We start from the raw sequence: 23,642 nt of genomic DNA, 5'->3' as shown, positions 1-23,642 counted from the left end.
TGGCAGCTCCAGGCATATGAGATCCTTTGGTATCACAGAACAAGAGAGAAAAAAGTGTCCTTTCTCTCCATTGTTCATATCAATCCCCTAGAAGTACTCTGCCTACTTGAGTCATATGACTAACCCTGGATCCATCACTTTATCTAAGGAATTGGGAACTTTTGATTGGCTGGCCTTGGTTCGGTGAAGGAGTCAGGGCCAGATGACGGATAGCAACATCAGATTTCTATGAAGGAAGAGGTTGTTCTCAGTTGGCAAAAGTATTGGACAGATGGGAAAGGAACTGATAGCAAGTCACCTACAGAAAATCAAATTGTAGTCAGAATGTTGCTTGGTGAGAATGCAATCAAAGCAAATGGATTTAGTTGGACAATTCAAAAGTGCAGTAAATTCAGACAATAATAGTTTGAGGTATTCTTCTAGCTGTATTTGCCTCAATGATAAGAAAGTGGCAGTTTTTGGGTTTATGACTCCCTTCCTTTGGCATGTGTATGTGTCTATCTACAGGTCTCTTGTAGATGGTCATCTTTTCTCTATGTCTTCACATTGTCTTCCCTCTGTGTGTGTCTGTGTTCTAATCTCTTTTTCTAAGATCACCAGTCATATTGGATTAGGGCTCACCTAATGACCTCGTTTTAACTTAATTACTTCTTTAAAGAGTCCAAATGCAATCACATTCTGAGGTACTGGTGGTTAGAAATTCAACATATGAATTTATAGGAAGGGGACACAATTCAACCCATAACATAATGAACCATCTCACTTTGGCTAATATCTTTGTTTCATATTTTAATATCTATACTCAAGTTTTGTTCAAGTTGGAAACCACTGCATTTTGTCTTTTTAATATGATCTTTCATATGTCTGTTCTGATCTATTATGGATCAGACTTTATAGTATATTGATTTTACAGTGTAAGTCTCAGGAGGTGAACCTAATTCCAATATTTTTAAGGGAAGGGTACTTTTTCATTACTCCCATGTAACACTTAATGTTTATTAAATACCTACTAAGCCCAGAGGCTTTGCTATGTTGTGTTTCTATTTTCATTTGTTTCAATAACATTTAAAATTTTCAGTTTCCAAGTTTCTCTTATTACTAATTTTCAGTTTTATTCTATTGTGGTCAGAAAAGATACTTGATATGATTTCAGTTTTAAAAAATTTGTTGAGACATGTTTTGTGGCCTAACATATAATCTATCCTGCAGAATGTTTCATGTGCTGATGAGAAGGATATACATTCTGTAGGTATTGGATAAAATGTTCTATAAGTGTCTGTTAGGTCCATTTGGTCTATATTGCAGTTTAAATCCATTTTTGGTTGATTTCTATTGTGACTATCTGTCAAATGCTGACACAGTAGGCTGCTGGTGTTTCCAACTATTACCGTATTGGAGTCTGTATCTCCCTTTTGATCTAATACTTGCTTTACATATCTGAGTGTTCTGGTGTTGGGTGCATGTAAATTTACAATTGTTATATCCTGTTACTGAATTGATTCGTTTGTCATTACATAATGTTGCCATCTCTTTTTACAGTTTTGGATTTAAAAGTCTATTTTGTCTGATATAAGCATTAGTTACTCCCACTTACTTTTGGTTTCCATTTGCATGGAGTATCTTTTTCCATCCCTTCACTTTTTGTCTATGTGTGTCTTTGTAGTTGAAATGAGTTTCTTGTAAATAGCACATGGTTATGTCTTGTTTGTTTTTGTCCATTCAACAGTCTATATCTCTTAATTGAGGAATTCAATTCATTCACTTTCAATGTTATTATTGATAGGTGAGGACTTATGTCTGTCATTTTATTGTTGTCTTGTTGTTTTGCATTTCTCCTCCTCTTTTCTTTTCTCTTACTGTTTATCTTTGTGTGGTTTGCTTGGTGACAAAGTTTAGTTAATTTTTCTTTCTCATCTGTGTATCTGCTGTACTAGTGAGTTCTATACTTTTGTTTGTTTTCCTGATGGAAGTTATTGCCATTTGGCTTCCAGATAGAGGGCTCCCTTAATCATTTCTTGTAAGATCAGTCTAGTGTTGATAAATTTCCTCAGTTTTTACTTCTCTGGGAAAGACTTTGTTTCTCCTTCATTTCTGAGGGATAGTTTTGCTGGGTATAGCATTCTTGGCTGACAGTTTTTTTATTTTCTTTTAGCACCTTGACTATATTATCACATTCTTTCCTTGCCCACAAGATTTCTGCTGAGAAATATGCTGTTAGTATAATGAAGATTCCCTTATATGTGAGTTGACACTCTTCTCTTGCTGTTTTTACACTTCTCTCTTTGTCTTTGAATTTTGACAGTTTGACTATAGAGTGCTTCAGAGAGAACCTTTTAAAGTTGAATCTGTTTAGGAGCATTTGAACTTCTTGAGTTCATGTGTGTACATATTTCCTAAGACTTGAAAAGTTTCCAGCTAATATTTAATAGAGTTTCTCTGCCTTTTCTCTCTTCTTCTTCTTGAATTCCCATAATTAAACATTTGTGCACATAACAGTATTTTATAAAGTCCAAGGCTTTCTTCATTCTTTTTTATTTTTCATTCTCTCTTTTTCATCTGATTGGGTTATTTCAAAGACTTGTTTTCAAGTTCAGAAGTTCTTTCTTTGGCTTGATCCAGTCTGTTGTTGAAGCTGTTGATTATATTTTTTATTCAATTTATATAATTCGTCACCTCCAAGATTTCTGTTTTTTTAATGGTATCTATCTCTTTGCTGAATTTCTCATTAAGGTCATAAATTGTTTTTCTGTATTGTCTATCTGTATTTGCTTGTATCTTGCTGAGTTTTCTTATACTCATTATTTTGAATTCCTTTTCAGGCATTTCATAGAGTTGCTTCTTTAGGGTCTGTTATAGGAGAACTCCTTTGGAGGTGTTATATTTCCTTGCTTTTTTTCATGTTCCTTGTGTTCCTTTGTTAGCATCTGTGCATCTGCTGGAGCAGTTGCCTCTTCCAATTTTATGGACTAGCTTTTGTAGAGAAAGACTTTTTCCTGTGAGTCTGTCCTATAGTGTTGATTGGGTAAAGTGGTTTGGATTTGGTTCTGAGTGGCTGCAGTAGTGTAGTATCCATGTGATTTCTTTGACTGTAATCAATCAGTGGTGTTTGTAGAGACAGTGACGTGGTTTTGCTGGGGTTGGAGAATGACAGGTGGACTGGTTCTAAGGCCTTGGTAGGGCATGTGTTGGGCATAGCAGCTCTGCAGTTCTTCAGTACAGTATTGCCAGTGGTGGCAAGCATTGGGTGATCAGTCCTTGGGCAATGGGGGTATGCATGGCAGTGCCCCTGGTCTTGGGGGAGGTTTATTTCCTATTCTAGACCACCTGTTCCTTGGGGTGCATGTCACTGTGTGGGCTTAGGTGCAGGGTTTACAGCGGAACCACTGAATCTAGATACAGTCTTGGATTCCTGGCTTTGTAGTCTTTTGCCTGATCATGATGGAATGACGGCAGAGCTCCAGGTAGGTGGAGATGCCAGGACACTGACTTCCAAAACAGGATTCACTTTATCAGTGGCTCTGTTCTCAGCATGATGCAGTTCCATAGCAGCTTGGGTCCTGAGGAGTGGAGAACCCAGCATGATTTCCTACTGTGGAGCAATGGAGCTGTGTAGACTTCAGGCAGATTTTGTATACTGGGCTTAGGGACTGTGAGAGTCTTTTGTAGCTAGGATTTCAGGCATCTGCAGTGGAAATGAGGACTGCTAGGGATCTCCTGATTACATTTCCCCCTTTTCCCCACTATAGGGAATCCCTCTTGGCTCTGAGCTGATCTTGGCTGGGTGCTTCATTTCCTTCTTTATACTGCCATCTTGAGTCTCCATGATTCAGAGGGCTTCATCACTTCCTTACTGAATTCCAGTGTTCTGTCTTAGACACTCAAAGTGTAGTTATTTGTTTGTTGTTTTGGTCCTTCTTTGTGGAGGAGGTGAGCTTTGACACTTCTAGGCAGCCATCTTGTTGACAACATCTCCCATGTGCCTTCCTGAGGCACAATTATACTGCCTTCCTCCTGCCATACTCACGTATTTATGGTATTGCCCAATGGCTGGATTAAACTGGAAGCTGGAGGTTGAGGGCCTTCTGGTGATACAGTCCAAATGGCTCATCCACTTGGAGCACAATGTGGGGCTGAGGAAGGAAAAGATGGATTTTCTTGGGGCTTCTTTACACCTTCATTACCACACTGTACAGGGTGCCTGGTTCTCCAGGCCTTGTAGGCAGACGGATGAGCATGGTCTCCTACAGCTTCCTTTTCCCCAGAATTCCACAGAGGGAACTGAGGATGAAATGGGGAGTCTTTGGATGAGCTACTCTTCAGCCTTTGATTCCAATCTCATCACTCTTGATTCACAATCTCATTAGCTCTTTCTGCCCTACCAATTACTCCAGGTTTGTTTATTCATTTTTTGTGTGTATGTTAATATGGCTGGATCACAGAGTGCAGAGATATTTGCCTAAACATTATTCCTGGGTGTGTCTGTTAGTGTTTTTCTGAATGATATTAGCATTTGAACTGGTTGACTGAGTAAAGCAGATTGCTCTCCCCTATGAGGTGGGCATCATGCAATTCATGGAAGAACCAAATAGAACAAAAAGGAGGAGGAAGAGTGAATTCTTTTCCTCTTTCTACCTGATGGAAACTTTTTTCCTCTTTCTACTTGCTGGATCTGGGACATTATTATTTTCCTGGCCTTGGACTAAACTAAGACTTGAACCATTGGTGCTCCTGGTCCTCAGACTTTTGGATTGGTACTGAAACTATAACACTGACTTTCCCTCTAGTTTGTGGATGGCAGAGTGTGATAGCCTCCATAATTGTGTGAGCCAATTCCTCATCTCTCTATTTTATTGGCTCTGTTTTTCTGAAGACTCCGACTATAAAGCAGTGCCTAATGTGTCTAAAGTAATATTTTAAGCAGAGAGAATAGCCAGTGTCAGCATATCTGGACATTTTGAGGATCAGCAAGGAGGCTACTGTGGCTGCGGGTAAGTGGGAAAAGAGATGGAAAAGGCAGGGAAAGTCGTGTTCCCTGTTGACCCTTGAGAGGCCTTTCACTTTTATTCTAACCATGGTGGGGAACCACAGGAAGGTTTTGATTAGAGAAGTAAAGTGATTTGACTTATAGTTTTAACAAGATTAGAATTTATTGACTGATTGGGCATGAGGATTTAGAGGAAGAGATAAATGAAATATAATTCTGAGAGTTTGCCTTGAAATGTAGAGTTGCCATTAAGCAAGCTGAGAAAGACTGTAAGAGAAGTGGGTTTTTGAGGAGGATTGTGAGTTTTCAAGATAACATTGTATTTAACAGTGTGCTAAGCACCTCAAATGTTTTAACTCACTTAATTCTGCCAAGAACGTTACCAGCTTCATATTATTATCCTCATCTTCAAATGAGAAAATGGAGTCAGAGAGGTTAAGAAATGTGCCCCAAATCACACAAGTTGCAAGAGGTGGGGCTAGAATTTAAACCAATGTTATGGCACTCCAATGCCTGGGTATTTAACCAGTATCCCACACCACAGCTCAACATTAGATTTATAATAATGGTCATGATAATCATACTTGCTCGTTAAGAATGAAGCCCAATGAGTATCTTCCAATTTGACCTCTTCTTCTTCCTCCTTGGGTGGGTGGATGAAGGAAATGCCCAAGATGAGAGACTTGATCCCCACTCTGCTAGTTGGCTTGGGCTACCATAACACAATACCATGGACTAGGTAGCTTAAACAACAACAAAGTATATTTTCACAGTATAGAGGATTGAAGTAGAAGATCAAAGTTTGATCTATTGATTTATACCAGTGGTTTTCCTGGTTCTCCAGCTTGAAGGTAGCAGATTGTGGGACATCTCAATCTCCATAATTGTGTGATCCAATTTCCATAAGGCAGGTGTAATTTCTTGGGAGGCTTCTGTCCTTGACTTGCAGACAGCTGCCTTCTTACTATGTCTTCACCTGGTCATTCCTTTGTACACACACATTTCTGGTGTCTCTGTGTGTATGTCCAAATTTCCTTTTCTCATAAGAATACCAGTAAGATTGGATTAGAATCCACTCTAATGACCCCATCTTAATCACCCCTTTTAAAGCTTGTGATGGTTAATCTTATGTGTAAACTTGACTGGGCGAAGGGATACCCATATAGCTACTAAAATGATTCTGGGTATGTCTGTGTTCATATTTCCGGAAGAAATTAGCATTTAAGTCAGTAGACTGAGTGAAGAAGATCCACTCTCACCAATGTGGATGGGCATCACCTAATGTGATTAAGGCCCAGATAGAACAAAAAAGTGGAGGAAGGGCTAATTTGCTCTCTCTGAGCTGGGACTTCCATCTTCTCCTGTCCTCAGACATCCATGCTCCTGGCTCTCAGGACCTTGGGCTTGGACTGAATTACACTACTGGTTTTCCTGGTTCTCCAGCTTGAAGACAGCAGATTGTAGGACTTCTCGAACTCCAAAATTGTGTAAGCCAATTCCTGTAATAATCTTTCTCTCTCTCTTTCTCATAGTTCTGTTGTTCTGGAGAATCCTAACTAGTACAAGGCCCTATCTCCAGATACAGTCACATGCTGAAGTACTGGGGGTTAGGGCTTTAATATATAAATTTTGAGATGAAACTGTTCCACCTCTAACACCTGCCTTCAGGTCAACAGACAGCAACCACAAATTATTGTAACTATATACTATATTATTATTATTATTATCAAGATAGATAGCTTTTATGGAGACAGGGGGTTATGAGCCTAGGTGGCCAAAAGGTCACTGCACCTAGAATTGACTCCTGGCATCTTACACACAGTCTCTACATGACAGTATGGCCCATGAGCAACAGAGGAGTTACAAAGAGGCTTCGGAGGCCTGAGGACTATTCACATTGTCTTGCCATGTTGCTGAGAACATTTTTTTTTCCTGATAATACACATGATACATGCTAATTAAGGACAATCATAGGTTTTTATGTTGGTGATTGGATAACTTTTTGGAGAGGTCACTGGAGAGATTGGAAAGGTCGAGGGAGGCCTGAGAATAATAAAGGTAAATCCCTTTTGATAGCAGCATAAAGGACTGCAAATCTCAACCACAGCACAGCTCAACTAGTCTCCTCTTATTTGCTACATAGCAAAGTTACTTTTTGAAACTGATTTATAGACAAGAATCACTAGAATTCAGATGGGTCTTTATAAAAATTTATATAAATTATTTTATATTTAATTCAGATGGGTCTTTAAATTTATATAACGACTCCTGTTAGCCATTCTAACATGTGGAAAGGAAGACTTTTTTTCTATAATGATAATGGCAAAGTGAGATTTTTGGAAATGCATTCTTTGAGTGAAAAGAATGTTCCAAGAAAAATGTATAACAAGACAAACATTTAAATCGCATTGTAAATCAGAAACTATTTTTTTGAGAAACATAGACAATTTAAAAGTAGATTTTGTGTAAAAATAACCAGAAAATGATGCTCCTCTTCTATCTCTCTCCAGAAGCACTAACTGTTCGTAAGCACTAACTGTTCAACTTATGAAATAAGACATGGTCCTCATGTCTTCTCTTGTTTGAGGAATAAGGAGAAGGTATTTATTACATGTTTTCTGGGACTGGTCAGGATTAGCAAGACAATGAGAATGGAGTTCTATGTTGTCTCTTGACCTTTATGGAAGACTGGAGTTAATGAAGTGTGGGGTCTTGTGCAAGTAACTTTGACCTTTTAAGCTTTTGGCTCTGTTTCCTAGTCTATAGGAATTGTGGGGGATTTCTACAAAGGTAAGTGATGGTGGAAGCGGGGGGTAGGGAGAATAGAGGTTGGGATAAGGGGAAGAGGGAAGAGAAGAGAAGAGAAACAAACACATAATTCATTCTTAACCAGTTCATGGATTCAACAACTTCTGAGACTTTTTCTCATGGCTTTTTCTGATAGTCAAGAATACAGACTTTTCTTTGCCCACACGGTGGCACTAGCTGCTTAGAAAACAGCGTAGCTAAAATCAGAAAGCCCGCAGAAGCACTCCTGAAAGCATGGAGAGTGAGCTGCAGTTGATGTTTAGAGCAATTAATAACGCATTAGAAATTTTACTAACGGGGTAATTCACATTGAGTTAATTAGAAAACAATTTTAAGACAGAGAAAGGGGGAGAAATGAGTGTGTGGAGATGCTGTCTCTCCGCCAGCAGTGCAGGGTGGCGAGTTTGCATACTCACCCAGGGCTCTGATCCAGCTACGACCTGTTAAGGTTCTGCTCCGTTGCCAGCTTGAGTTTCTTTACCATCTAAGATGCATCTTGGGCGAGTTAGGGAGGGGTGTTCCCTTTTCAGTGTAGTGGAAAGAACGTTGTTCTGGGAGCTGGGAGATCAGATTTGTAATGCTATTTCTGCTACTAATTCCCTTCTGTGACATTGAACAGGAACACTTTGCCCTTCAGGAATAAATAAAACACATGCATTGGGGCAAGTAACCTCTAAGTTCCCTTCTAGTTCTGGCTTTCAAATTGGTGATGTTAGAAGACAAGAGTTTTGCTAGTTAGAGATGTATAGATACATGCTTATGTATGTAATCTCAATGTCTGTAAATGGCATCTGCTGGATTATGATAAGAGGTCAAAATGCAGCGTTCACACATTCAGACCATGGCTGCAGGAGTAGATTTTGATTGTTATCAGCAATTGGAACTCATTGCTGTCTGGGAAGAAATTGAATTTGAAAGGTTACTTAAAAGGGCCTTTGGGAGCCAAGGGGAGTAAGTGTAGGCAACCTGCTAAGGGGGATTGGGGCTTGGATGGAGAGGCAGGTGAAAGCAGGGATGCAGGGAGCACATTGCCTGGAGGAGCAGGGCCAGTGAAGGGCCTGTCGGCACTTCCAGGACTAACAACAGCTAATCACTAGTCTGGGAGGTCTGTACTCAGGGCTGGAACTTGGCACCAAATTGTCCAGGCTCTAGTTCACCCTTTTCATTCTTTGTCTCTTGCAACAATTGGCCAATACATGTCGGCTGTGTTTTATTTTTAATTTGCTTGGAACAACATGCATCCTAGGCAGCTCTGACTTTGCTATTTTATGATGCAAGTCAAGGTTTTCTTGTCACGTGGAAAATATATGAAATAAAGACAGTGAATAAAATGTTAGTGTCCAGGCAGAGGGACAATGGGGCATCTTTTAACTTGTTTTTTCCAGGTAATCCAAGGGAGGTCTCACTTCTCAGCAGGAGACAAGTGCCTTGATTTCAACATGGATGGGAGAAATTGGGAGAAACATGGAAATACTGGTGATGTATACAAATCCAGACTTTTATTAAACAAAGCATTTAGAAAACTGTATCTTCATATGCACCCAATATTTTGTTATGTCTCATTTGAAATTCATTGAGTACATTATTTGTAAATATTGTGATTTTTCCTAATTATAAAAGTATATATAGCTGATGAAAAATTCAGCAATACAGGATGTTAAATATGATTTAAAAAAAGAGAGAAAGAGAGAGAGAGAAAGCTCCTCCATTATCTGGTCTGAACCTCACACCCCCACCGTTCTTTGATGAGTCCCTTTGACCAGCTTACTTTTTCAAGAAAAATCGAAAAGGATTCTATCTGTAAATTTTTCAGCTCAGGGAAATTTTCTAACTCTGGTTTGGAGGTTACAGGCAACCTACCAACTCTGTTCACCTTAGACTCTTGATTCTAAACCAAGGAAAGTCCAAAACAAACCGGTGCATTTTGTCACCTTAATTTCACGTAATTTCCAAGTGAACCTACAGAACTGAAGCCTAATCCTTGAACTTGGTGCTTTGTTCTAATAATGTGAGATATTATTGTTTTGCTCTTTCCTTCAAGGGGAAGCATGAACATCTGACCTTTTCTTTTTCTTTCTGTAAGTCCATTGGAGATGCAAGATTTTAAGGAGCAGGAAGATGGGTAGGAAGGACACCCTATTGCATGTAAGTCATGTCATGACTCCTCTCTACTTGACCTCATTGTGTAAGGAAGGCCCAGGGCCACAAAGCTTGCTTCCTGATGGTTCTGTTGGACATGAACACTGTCTTCAGGAAATTCTTAGCTCTCAGCTGCCTTTTCTCGCCATGTTGCCCTAAATATGACCCTCAGGTAAGGCTGCATATCCTTAGGGAAAAACACACGGAAGCACCTAGAAGCCACAGACCAGTTTCCCCTCTCCCCCAATGTTACTGCAGTGGCTTCTGCCTTGTCTTTAGTGAGTAGAAGCTGTGGCTCCAGGTCTGTTGTGTGGTTAGACAGGTCCAAATGCAAAAGAGTGGAGATGTAAGAGGAGCGTCTAATGAGGGCAGCACAGACCAGTGAAATCCTTGCACCTGCCTCCTTGACAGTTTTTTTGAGAATCAGACAAGCAAGGAATCTCTCACTTATTAGCTGAACACAGAAAGACTTTGAGGATAAAGCTGGTCTGAGAATTATAAAGGGGTTTTGAAACAGAGACAGAGGTGTGTATATACCTATTCATTCTTAAGTTTTCCTTAGACTACTACTACAAAGTGGCTTTCATGATTCTCCTTTCATGGCATAATGGAGTGATTAAGAACATGAGCTTTGGAATTCCACCTCACCTTCACTAGGTAGTGGCTGTGTGACCATGGGCAAGTCACTCCATTGCTCTGAACTTTTATCACTTCTTTTTAGAGATAATACTATCAAATACGTACGATTGTTGTGAAAATTAAATGACACATAAAATGCTTAGAAGCCTGGCCCATTGCTCTCAATAATGGGGACTAATATTATTAATCTTAGGTTGCAGGTGATGAGATTGAGGTTCATAAAGTCTAAGCAATGAATCAAAGGCCTAAGTCAAGATTTAAATCCAGGTCTGTTGACTTCCATACTCGAATAATGTTTAAACTTAGAGTAGTTGCAAGGAGCATCAACCTTCCTCAGCAAGATTTGATCAGGTTGAAATGTTCTGAGATTGTTTGGATACCATTTCAAGATAATAATAAAAAAAATCCCATAGTGTTGTTAATATCTGATGAACATTCACAAAGAGGCAGGCATCGTTTCAAGTATTTTCCTATAACAACTCTCATCATGTAGCATTATTGACTCTTTGAGGTATACACTACTAGCATTTCCTTTGAGATGTAGAAGATATAGAACCCTGGCATAAACTGGGGCTTATACTGACTGACAAGACCATTTCCAACCCAGACATTCTCAGGGAGGGAACTGGCAGCCAGTGCCCCAGCAAACTCACACATCGTTCTACACTCAGGCCTCCTCTGAACTAAGCTTCCTAAAGAGCCAGGTGGCAGCTGGAGCTGGGGTCTCCTGGCTTGTGATTGGCTGCCATCATTTGTGGTTAGCCCTCCATGGTGGGGGAGGCTGGGAAGGACAGTGGAAGCTGATAAACAGCTCAGCAGCATGTTCTGAGAAACGAGAGCAAGGAGAGAGCAGAGAACACACTTTGCCTTCTCTTTGGTATTGAGTAATATCAATCAAATTGCAGACATCTCAACACTTTGGCCAGGCAGCCTGCTGAGCAAGGTAACACTCATACTTTTCATGCCTTGAGCCAAAATATTTATTACATTTTTATGTTTCTAACTAGACGTGCTTGAGCTTTTTTTCCTTCCAGGTGATGAGAGGATGGAATGAGCAAAGCTACATCAATTTTTTTTTTAATGTATGAAAATAAAAAAGGTATAAGAGGCCAAGTTTAGGGCCACTGAAGGTTCATAGAAAGATGCGAAATATCTGAATTACTATAAATGAATGCTATTGTCAGAGGAAGGGTTTAAGGAGTGCTTCTTGAATGAATGTGTACAAATCAGCAGAAGGTAAGGTATGAGACTCTTGGAAATAAATACTGTTAGTTCAGGCAAGAAAAATAGTCAGGAACGCAAGTTCTAGGGTGGGAGGAAATGTGTGGTTTCCCAGGTATGAACAAGTATTACCAGGCATTTCCTGAACTAGATTGGCCTAAGTAGGAGACCAATGTTTCTTGAAATATCTGCTCATTTTAGAATCACTGAATGTTTAAAAATGCAATTCCTGGATTCCTTCCCTAACAGCCAGACTCTTTGGGACCTGATGATCTGCATTTCTTTTTAAAAACAAGTTCACTCATGATTCTGATTTGTATTAATTTAGAGAATTGCCATGGTAGAGATCCTGCTTTGAGGTTTTGTTCTTGAGTCAGGATTCCTGGCCAGGGATTGTGATGATAAATTTCACTTTCTGAAGTGGTTTATGCAAGAGGTTGTCTGAAGGAAGAGCAAGGATTATAGTGTTATTTTGTGGATACTTGGGACTTAAAAAAGCCTTTGTATTTTGTCACGTTTTTGATGCATGATGTTTGACAAAAGACAGGCGATGGTATTTGCAGAGTGAATGAATAAGTGGAACAGGTGTGATAATGAGAGGTCACACTTGAGCACAGTTATTACTTGAAAATTGTGTACAGACTAAGTTGAAGATGTTAGGAGGGAAGATTGTGGGCCAAGTAATGGGGTGTATGTGTGTGTGTAGGGTGGGCAGCTGGGATGGAAACAGGGGGCTGCTGCTGCTGCTGTGCCCTAGCCTCCCGAACTAATCATATCACTCACTGGAAACTACTGTTCCTGCACTGTCCAAGCCACCCTAAACTAGTTTGTCAAAATGAATCTGTGCTGTGTGGAGGGAGGCACCCCTGCAGCTCTGATGTCAGATGGCAATGCTGAGATGGCAGTGCATGGTGGGGACAGGGCTGACCCAGCACCAACCACTCAGCCTTTGAGATCCTGAGGCTGGTCTGCTGCTGAGATCTTTTGTTAGAAGAGAGGAGATCAAGCATTTGCAAAGTTTCTGAGTGTCAAAATCTGAGTCCAAGATAACTCCTTCACAATCCTAACTTCGTGCTGTCTACAGGTCCATATTTTAGCCTGCTTTCTACATGTTTATCCGAAAAGAATGAGAAGCTAAGGGTGGTGTTCAGATTTGAAATTAGCCAGATCTTAAGCTTTTCTGGGGGAAATTTAGAAGAAAATATGGAAAAGTGACTATAAGTACATATAAATCTAGTCTTTAAAACAGTTTTATCCAGAATAAATGTATTACAAAGTTAATAAAAATAGTACTTGCTTGTTTTGAATAATTCAAATGATACAAAAATGAATAAAATAAAAAGTGCAAGAGGCCCTCTTATCAATGCCAATTCTATTTTTTTCAGAAATTAAACACTGTTAAGATTTTAGTGCATATCCTTTCAGAATTTCTGTGATTTCATATATGTACAAATACAAACATATATACACAAACAGAATCCTACTATACTTGCTATTGTCATTCTATTCTCTCGTTTTTCATGTGGGCATCTTTCCATGTCACTGATGCATACAGAAATTGCACATATGCATCAATGCATACAGAAAATTAAATTTTCTGCATGGTTTTCCACTGTATGTCTGGACCATAGTTTATTTAGTAATGCCCTTTGGGTAATTATTTATATTGTTTCCTGCTTTTTCAAAGTAACAGTTTTTGAAACAAATCTCTCTGTCTTTATATAAATATTGTTGTATTCCTGTGGAAATGTTTCTGTTGGATAACTTCCCAAAAGGAGATTTATTGCACCAAAGATAATATATTTAAAAATTTTAAAGACATTGCTAAATTGTCTAGTAGGCATTTGATACCAATTTATACTCCTCCCAAGAATGTATGGAGATATCTTAATTTCTCCATGCCTTCATTAATGCTGAACCATATAAGTAGTTTTAATCTTTGCTAATTGAATAGATAAAAAATATCTAATCTAAACCTAGTTCTTAAAAGTTCTATTTTCTACCAAAAGTAATACATGTCTATTTTAGGGAGTAAAAATCACAAGGAAGGATAAAAAATACTGCAGTAATAAACACAGGAGTGTAGATGTCTCTGAACATACTGATTTGATTTCCTTTGGATAAATACCCAGTAGTAGGAGTGCTGGATCGTGTGATAATTCTATCTTTAGTTTTTTTGAGGACTTTCATACTATTCTTCATAGTGGCTGTACTAATTTACGTTCCTATTATTGCTTGTCATTTGGATAAAATCTATTTTAACTGGGATGAGATGACATCTCATTGTAGTTTTGATTTGCATTTCTCTGATGATCAGTGATACTGAGCACCTTTTCATATGCCTGTTTGCCATTTGTATGTCTTCCTTTGAGAAATGTCTACTCAGATATTTTGCCCATTTAAAAATTGGATTATTAGTTTGTTTCCTGTAGAGTCGTTTGAGCTCCTTATATATTCTGGTTATTAATCTCTTGTCAGATGCATAGCTTACAAATATTTTCTCCCATCATGTGGATTTTGTCTTCATTTTGTGGATTGTTTACTTTGCTGTGCAAAAGCTTTTAACTTGATGCAATCCCATTTGTCCATTTTTGCTTTGGTTGCATTCCACAGGAGTATTTAAACAAATGTAGTTTGGTAGATTTTGGTGTGGTAATTCAGGTCAGTGGGAGTCAGGGGAGAAATGTGTAGGGAAGTGAGATAGTTCCAGGGATCCTACCACCCACCATGCCTTATGATTGACTTACTCAATTTGAAAGTCAGTATTAAACTTGATGAACTCTAGAGACGGTCATGCATTTTAAAAAGAATTACTCAAAATATTATCTTGGAATACCAGAGAGCAAGTGATTTAAGAATAGGCTGGGAAGTAAAATGCTAAAAGAATGAGAAGGTATTTGGGGTTGAGTTCAACCTAAGAGGCAGGGAAACCACAGGGAAAGACCTAGCACCTGCCACAAAAGATAATTAGGAAGCAGAATGGAACTATAAGCAATTTTGAGGTGTTCGTTGGGCTGCAGTTGAAATATTTTTTGAGGTTAATGAGAAATTTGAAATGGCTGTGTATTAACTCTTGCATAGTCCTGCATAGGTAACAATCTAATAGGATTTCTCTGTTAATCAAGTCTTAGAAATGTGCTTTTAATTTTTATGAAAAACACCCATTTCTTTTTTTTGAAACAGAGTCTTGCTCTGTTGTTCAGGCTGGGGTGCAGTAGTGGGATCTTGGCTCACTGCAACCTCTGCCTCCCGGATTCAGGCAATTCTCCTGCCTCAGCCTCCTGAGTAGCTGGAATTACAGGTGCCTGTCACCATGCCCGGCTAATTGTTTTTTGTATTTTTAGTAGAGACGGAGTTTCACCACATTGGCTAGGCTGGTCTCACGCTGACCACCTTGGCCTCCCAAAGTGTTGGGATTCCAGGCATGAGCCACTGCACCCATGCCCCAAAACACCAATTTCTGATGCGTAATGCTTGTAAGATGGAACAAACTTCAGTAAAGCAGGGACTTGAAAAGAGTCTTTGGTAGCAGCTGTCAAGGTTAGCCCTTGCCCCTCTGTACCCCCTAATCCCACCCCTGCTGAAAATGTGTTCATCTGAGAATTTGTCTCCATAACTATGTGACTATAAAAATTCTCATCGATTTTGTTAGTTGATCAGTTGAGGAGAAAATATATGTTACTTGACATAACTGGTGGGTCGAAAGAGTTAACCCAGGCAAATTTGAGATAGGTGGATGGGATGATGGATTGAAAATATAGTTGCTCTTTTTACAATTATGTACTAAGTAATTTGGGAAAGATTCGTCTAATTGGGTTTAAAGAGTACACCTCACATGGCATTGTTAGGCTTTTTTTCTGCATCGCTAGTGATCTGTGCACTACAACTGAAATCAGTAGAGTTTCCTGGCATATGCAATTGCCAAAATGTTTTTTACCAGAAGAGAAACAATACTCCCACCTCTTCTTATTGTGTTGCAAACTATAGTGCTAATGACCATCGACCGACAATGACTTTCAGGATGACCTGTGTGAGTTTTATCTGAAACCATGTGAATTTTTCATTTTAAAAGTCCCTCAGAATCTCAGTTTATGTACACGCTGGTTTGTTGCAGGTTTAGAGTTCTGTGGTTTTTGTTTCTAATGTAGACACAGTCTTATAATTTACAACAGCATTCACTAATTAAAATTGTAAGCATAATTACTATCCATGATACTTATTATTAGTTTGCACTCATAAAGCTCAAAATTCACTTGATCCTTTCAAGTAGTGAATAATTAGTTTCTTTGGGTTTGCAGCTTTATCATCCTTTTATGACCCATTTGGAAGAAATAAACAACCAACCTCCCGGAAGACTGCTTTAAAAAGCTGGAAATATATTGTCCAGCTAGTGCAATGAGGCTAATACAATGTGGAAAATATTACTTTTCTTTGGTGTTAATAGCCACTTCATCTTTACATTTCCTGAACAAATAACTATTGAGCACCTAATGTATACTAGGACCCTTGGGAAGACAAAGATAAATCAAAGATTCTGTCCTCAAAGACCTTAAGGTGTTTGTGGAAGGAAATAAAACTTTACATGTATATATCTAAACATTTATATGTGTGTAACAGGTATAAGTAACCGTAAACACTGTCAGAACAGGAAATAACTCTATGATCAGCACCTAACATGATATATTAAGATAGAATATTTAATACATATCTTTTGGAATACATGAATAAATAATTGAATGTATTTATTTTTATTATTTATAAGATACATCAGTGGGATATTGATATTGGTCTTAATATGACTTGTTTTCATTGTTCTCAGGTACCTCAGCCAGCATGGCGGCCTCTTTCCCACCCACCTTGGGACTCAGTTCTGCCCCAGATGAAATTCAGCACCCACATATTAAATTTTCAGAATGGAAATTTAAGCTGTTCCGGGTGAGATCCTTTGAAAAGACACCTGAAGAAGCTCAAAGGGAAAAGAAGGATTCCTTTGAGGGGAAACCCTCTCTGGAGCAATCTCCAGCAGTCCTGGACAAGGCTGATGGTCAGAAGCTGGTCCCAAATCAGCCAGTGTTAAAAGCCCATCCTAAGTTTTCAAAGAAATTTCATGACAGTGGGAAAGCAAGAGTTAAAGCCATCCATCAAGCCAACCTTCGACATCTCTGCCGCATCTGTGGGAATTCTTTTAAAACTGATGAGCACAACAGGAGATATCCAGTTCATGGTCCTGTGGATGGTAAAACCCTAGGCCTTTTACGAAAGAAGGAAAAGAGAGCTACTTCCTGGCCAGACCTCATTACTAAGGTTTTCCGGATTGATGTGAAGGCAGATGTTGACTCGATCCACCCCACTGAGTTCTGCCATAACTGCTGGAGCATCATGCACAGGAAGTTTAGCAGTGCCCCTTGTGAGGTTTACTTCCCGAGGAATGTGACCGTGGAGTGGCACCCCCACACACCATCCTGTGACATCTGCAACACTGCCCGTCGGGGACTCAAGAGGAAGAGTCTTCAGCCAAACTTGCAGCTCAGCAAAAAACTCAAAACTGTGCTTGACCAAGCAAGACAAGCCCCTCAGCGCAAGAGAAGAGCTCAGGCAAGGACCAACAGCAAGGATGTCATGAAGAAGATCACCAACTGCAGTAAGATACATCTTAGTACCAAGCTCCTTGCAGTGGACTTTCCAGAGCACTTCGTGAAATCCATCTCCTGCCAGATCTGTGAACACATTCTGGCCGACCCTGTGGAGACCAACTGTAAGCATGTCTATTGCCGGGTCTGCATTCTCAGATGCCTCAAAGTCATGGGCAGCTATTGTCCCTCTTGCCGATATCCATGCTTCCCTACTGACCTGGAGAGTCCAGTGAAGTCCTTTCTGAGCATCTTGAATTCCCTGATGGTGAAATGTCCAGCAAAAGAGTGTAATCAGGAGATCAGTTTGGAAAAATATAATCACCATGTCTCAAGTCACAAGGAATCAAAAGAGAATTTTGTGCACATTAATAAAGGGGGCCGGCCCCGCCAACATCTTCTGTCGCTGACTCGGAGAGCTCAGAAGCACCGGCTGAGGGAGCTCAAGCTGCAAGTCAAAGCCTTTGCTGACAAAGAAGAAGGTGGAGATGTGAAGTCGGTGTGCATGACCTTGTTCCTGCTGGCTCTGAGGGCGAGGAATGAGCACAGGCAAGCCGACGAGCTGGAGGCCATCATGCAGGGAAAGGGCTCTGGGCTGCAACCAGCTGTTTGCTTGGCCATCCGTGTCAACACCTTCCTCAGCTGCAGTCAGTACCACAAGATGTACAGGACTGTGAAAGCCATCACAGGGAGACAGATTTTTCAGCCTTTGCATGCCCTTCGGAATGCTGAGAAGGTACTTCTGCCGGGCTACCACCACTTTGAGTGGCAGCCACCTCTGAAGAATGTGTCTTCCAGCACTGATGTTGGCATTATTGATGGGCTGTCTGGACTATCATCCTCTGTGGATGATTACCCAGTGGACACCATTGCAAAGAGGTTCCGCTATGATTCAGCTTTGGTGTCTGCTTTGATGGACATGGAAGAAGACATCTTGGAAGGCATGAGATCCCAAGACCTTGATGATTACCTGAATGGCCCCTTCACAGTGGTGGTGAAGGAGTCTTGTGATGGGATGGGAGATGTGAGTGAGAAGCACGGGAGTGGGCCAGTAGTTCCAGAAAAGGCAGTCCGTTTTTCATTCACAATCATGAAAATTACTATCGCCCACAGCTCTCAGAATGTGAAAGTATTTGAGGAAGCCAAACCTAACTCTGAACTGTGTTGCAAGCCATTGTGCCTTATGCTGGCAGATGAGTCTGACCACGAGACCCTGACTGCCATCCTGAGCCCTCTCATTGCCGAGAGGGAGGCCATGAAGAGCAGTGAATTAATGCTTGAGCTGGGAGGCATTCTACGCACTTTCAAGTTCATCTTCAGGGGTACCGGATATGATGAAAAACTTGTGCGGGAAGTGGAAGGCCTCGAGGCTTCTGGCTCAGTCTACATTTGTACTCTTTGTGATGCCACCCGTCTGGAAGCCTCTCAAAATCTTGTCTTCCACTCTATAACCAGAAGCCATGCTGAGAACCTGGAACGTTATGAGGTCTGGCGTTCCAATCCTTACCATGAGTCTGTGGAAGAACTGCGGGATCGGGTGAAAGGGGTCTCAGCCAAACCTTTCATTGAGACAGTCCCTTCCATAGACGCACTCCACTGTGACATTGGTAATGCAGCTGAGTTCTACAAGATCTTCCAGCTAGAGATAGGGGAGGTGTATAAGAATCCCAATGCTTCCAAAGAGGAAAGGAAAAGGTGGCAGGCCACACTGGACAAGCATCTCCGGAAGAAGATGAACCTCAAACCAATCATGAGGATGAATGGCAACTTTGCCAGGAAGCTCATGACCAAAGAGACTGTGGATGCAGTTTGTGAGTTAATTCCTTCGGAGGAGAGGCACGAGGCTCTGAGGGAGCTGATGGATCTTTACCTCAAGATGAAACCGGTGTGGCGGTCATCATGCCCTGCTAAAGAGTGCCCAGAATCCCTCTGCCAGTACAGTTTCAATTCACAGCGTTTTGCTGAGCTCCTTTCTACCAAGTTCAAGTATAGGTATGAGGGAAAAATCACCAATTATTTTCACAAAACTCTGGCACATGTTCCTGAAATTATTGAGAGGGATGGCTCCATTGGGGCGTGGGCAAGTGAGGGAAATGAGTCTGGTAACAAACTGTTTAGGCGCTTCCGGAAAATGAATGCCAGGCAGTCCAAATGCTATGAGATGGAAGACGTCCTGAAACACCACTGGCTGTACACCTCCAAATACCTCCAGAAGTTTATGAATGCTCATAATGCATTAAAAACCTCTGGGTTTAACATGGACTCTCAGGCAAGCTTAGGGGACCCATTAGGCATAGAGGACTCTCTGGAAAGCCAAGATTCAATGGAATTTTAAGTAGGGCAACCACTTATGAGTTGGTTTTTGCAATTGAGTTTCCCTCTGGGTTGCATTGAGGGCTTCTCCTAGCACCCTTTACTGTTGTGTACGGGGCTTCACCACCCAAGAGGTGGTAGGTTGGAGCGAGATGCTACAGATGCTCTCAAGTCAGGAATGGAAACTGACGAGCTGGTTGCTTGAGCCTTTTAGTGAGTTCCAAAAAGCAACAGGAAAAATTAGTTATCTGAAAGCTCAATAACTCATAACAGGAGTAACTGCAGGGGACGAGAGTAAACAAAGATCTGTGTGTGCTGGGGAACTGTCGTGAAAATCAAAGCCAAGGTTATCAAAGAACAGCCTGCGAGGCCAGGAAAGAAATTGGTCTTGTGGTTTTCATTTTTCCCCCTTGATTTATTATATTTTGTATTGAGATATAAGTGCCTTCTATTTCATTTTTGAATAATTCTTCATTTTTAAAATTTTACATATCTTGGCTTGTTCTATAAGATTCAAAAGAGCTTTTTAAATTTTTCTAATACTATCTTATATTTGTACAGCACAATGACCTTTACAGAGTGCTCTCAATGCATTTACCATTTGTTATATTTATGCAGAATTACTTTACATCAGGACAATTTTGAGAAAATCAGTCCTTTTTTATATTTAAATTATGTATCTATTATAACCTTCAGAATTTAGGAGGTCATCTGCTGTCATGGATTTTTTAATAATGAATTTAGAATACACCTGCTAGCTACAGTTAGTTATTACATGTTTTGATAATATATATTTACTTAGCTATCAGAGTGTGATTCTTTATTTTTGCTTTTTAATTTCATGTAATTTAGAGTTTCCAAATTTACACCTTCTGCATACAATCTTAAAGCCACAGAGACTTGTAAGAATATAGGTTAGCTTGATGTCTAAAAATATATTTCATATCTTACTGAAATATTTTGCCAGACTTTCTCCAAATGAAACCTGAATCAATTTTTCTAAATCTAGGTTTCATAGAGTCCTCTCCTTTGCAATGTATTCTTTCTATAATGATCAGTTTACTTTCAGTGGATTCAGAATTATGTAGCAGGATAACCTTGTATTTTTCCATCTGCTAAGTTTAGATGGAGTCCAAATGCAGTACAGCAGAAGAGTTAACATTTACACAGTGCTTTTTCTGAGGAATGTTTTCACACTCATTTTTCCTTACAACAATTCTGAGGAGTAGGTGTTGTTATTATCTCCATTTGATGGGGGTTTAAATGATTTGCTGAAAGTTATTTAGGGGTAATAAATACTTGACTTGGAAATTGAACACAGCTCTTTTGTCTCCAAAGCCCTTCTTTCCACCACAAATTAATCACTATGTTTATAAGGTAACATCAGAATTTGTTTAGGATTCACAACTAATCACTGTAGCACATGACCTTGGGATTACATTTTTATGGGGCAGGAGTAAGCAAGTTTTTAAGTCATTTGTGTGCTCTGGCCCTTTTGATAGAAGAAAGCAACACAAAAGCTCCAAAGAGCCCCCTAATCCTCTTGTGGCTCCAGTTATTTGGCAACTATTATCTGCATCCTTAGGAATTTGGGATTTGCCGGTTGCTGGCAATGTAGAGCAGGCATGGAATTTTATATGCTAGTGAGTCATAATGATACGTTAGCGTTAATTAGTTTTTTTCTTCCTTTGATTTTATTGGCCATAATTGCTACTCTTCATACACAGTATATCAAAGAGCTTGATAATTTAGTTGTCAAAAGTGCATCAGTGACATTATCCTAAATGGTATGCATTTGGTGCTTCTGCAGGGATTCAACTCAGTATCTTTCATTAACAAATACAGCAGTTTTCCTTGCTTTTTATATGCAGAATATCAAAGTCACTTCTACTTTAGTTGTCAAAAACACATACATATTTTAACATTAGTTTTTTTGAAAACTCTTGGTTTTGTTTGTTTTTGGAAATGAATGGGCTACTAAGCCACCCTTTCCCTTCATACTGCTTAATCCTTCCAGTATGTCTCTGCACTAATAAACAGCTAAATTCACATAATTATCCTATTCCCTAAAGCATGGTAGTGCTGGTTTATAGATTTTTTTTTACCCATTTCTACTCTTTTACTCTATTGGTGGCACTGTAAATACTTTCCCATATCAAATTATCCTTTTCTAACACTGTAGGAGCTATTTTGAATGCATGTGACTAAGAGCATGATTTATAGCACAACCGTTCCAATAATCCCTTAATCAGATCACATTTTGATAAACCCTGGGAACATCTGGCTGCAGGAATTTCAATATGTAGAAACGCTACCTATGTTTTTTTTGCCCTTATTGTTGAGATTGCAATATGCTAGACCCTAGTTTTATACTAGAGTTTTATTTTTAACAATGCCTATTGCAAGTGCAATTACATACTCCAGGGAAATTCACCACACTGAATGGAGCATTTGTGTGTGTGCGTGTGAAGTATACACTGAGACTTCGGAAGTGCAATGTATTTTTCTCCTGTGAAACCTGATTCTACAAGTTTTCCTGTCAAGCCACTCAGGGGCATTGCAGGGACCAGTGATAATGGCTGATGAAAACTGATGATTGGTCGGTGAGGTCAAAAGGAGCCTTCAGATTAATAAACATGCCCTGAGAAGCAAGAGGAGGAGAAAAAGATGTCTTTTTCTTCCATGTGAACTGGAATTTAGTTTTGCCTCAAATTTTTTCCCACAAGATATAGATGAAGATAAAGATTGTTTTGGTTGAGAGTGTGGGTCTTGCATTACATCAAACAATTCAAATTCCACACAGATAAGAGGCAGGATATGTAAGCGCCAGTGGTAGTTGGGAGGAATAAACCATCATTTGGATGCAGGTGGTTTTTGATTGCAGATATGTGTGTGTCTTCAGTGATTGTATGATAGATGGTGTATTCTTTTCATGTTAAAAGATTTTAAGTAAGAGTAGATACCTTGTACCCATTTTACATTTTCTTATTTCAACTAGTAATCTACATAAATATACCTCAGAGATCATTTTTGGCAATATTTTTTGTTTTGTAGAATTGCACTTCAGTTTATTTTCTTACAAATAACCTTACATTTTGTTTAATGGCTTCCAAGAGCCTTTTTTATTTTTATTTTTTCTATTTCAGAGAAAACTCAGGTACCAGGATGCAATGGATTTATTTGATGCAGGGGACCTGTATTTCCATGTCAAATGTTTTCAATTAAAAAGAAATATGAATTTCAATACTTATTTTTATATTTTAATATTTCCATTCATTAATATTATGGTTATTGTCGGCAATTTTACATTTGAATATTTGAAATAAAAGTTTAAGATTTGAAAATAGTATGTTTTGTAATTTCTATTCAAATATTAATAATAATATTGAGTACAGCATTTAAAAATTAATATCTTTTACTTTGAGAGAAATACAGAATAAATTTGGTGGTCTTTGGATTAAAGGACAATCGAATAATGATTATGTGAAAAATTTATCCTAATGGAGATGAGACAATTTTTTCCCCCAGATACATAGGATAAATGGTAAATCTTTTTATTTGTTTTTTAACTTTTTTGAGACTAGTGAAAATACAGACTTATTCTCCAGAAAATTCACATACTTATTAGGCCATTCTTAGCATTACTATAAATAAATACCTGAGGCTGGGTAACTTCTAAAGAAAAGAGGTTTCATTGGTTCACAGTTTTGCAGTAAGTATGGCACTAGCATCTAATTCAACTTCTGGTGAGGCCTCAGAAAGCTACAATCATGGCACAAAGGGAAAGGAGAGCAGGAGCGTCACACGGCAAGAATGGGAACAAGGGTGGGGAGGTGCCGCACACTTTTACACAACCAGATCTCACGTAAACTTGCTGAGCAAGAACTTGCTCATCATCATGAGAATAG

The 23,642-nt window shown here is 39.4% G+C and overlaps 1 protein-coding gene across 1 annotated transcript; it reads left to right on the top strand.

Moving 5' to 3' along the window:
• The first annotated feature begins 16,619 nt into the window (after window positions 1–16,619).
• RAG1 (recombination activating 1) lies at window positions 16,620–23,073 on the top strand. The gene has a single exon (XM_033205039.1). It carries the CDS (start codon window positions 16,625–16,627, stop codon window positions 19,754–19,756), a length of 3,132 nt encoding a protein of 1,043 aa, XP_033060930.1. The 5' UTR covers window positions 16,620–16,624; the 3' UTR covers window positions 19,757–23,073.
• Window positions 23,074–23,642: the final 569 nt, after the last annotated feature.

The sequence above is a fragment of the Trachypithecus francoisi genome, unplaced genomic scaffold (genome assembly GCF_009764315.1).
Source record: "Trachypithecus francoisi isolate TF-2019V2 unplaced genomic scaffold, Tfra_2.0 Lachesis_group8, whole genome shotgun sequence".
In the NCBI taxonomy this organism is placed as follows: domain Eukaryota; kingdom Metazoa; phylum Chordata; class Mammalia; order Primates; family Cercopithecidae; genus Trachypithecus; species Trachypithecus francoisi.
This window is presented reverse-complemented; position numbering and strand designations above follow the sequence as displayed.

Coding starts and splice junctions, on each gene's coding strand:
- RAG1 (XM_033205039.1), top strand. CDS start 16,625: ATGGCGGCCTCTTTCCCACCCACCTTGGGACTCAGTTCTGCCCCAGAT.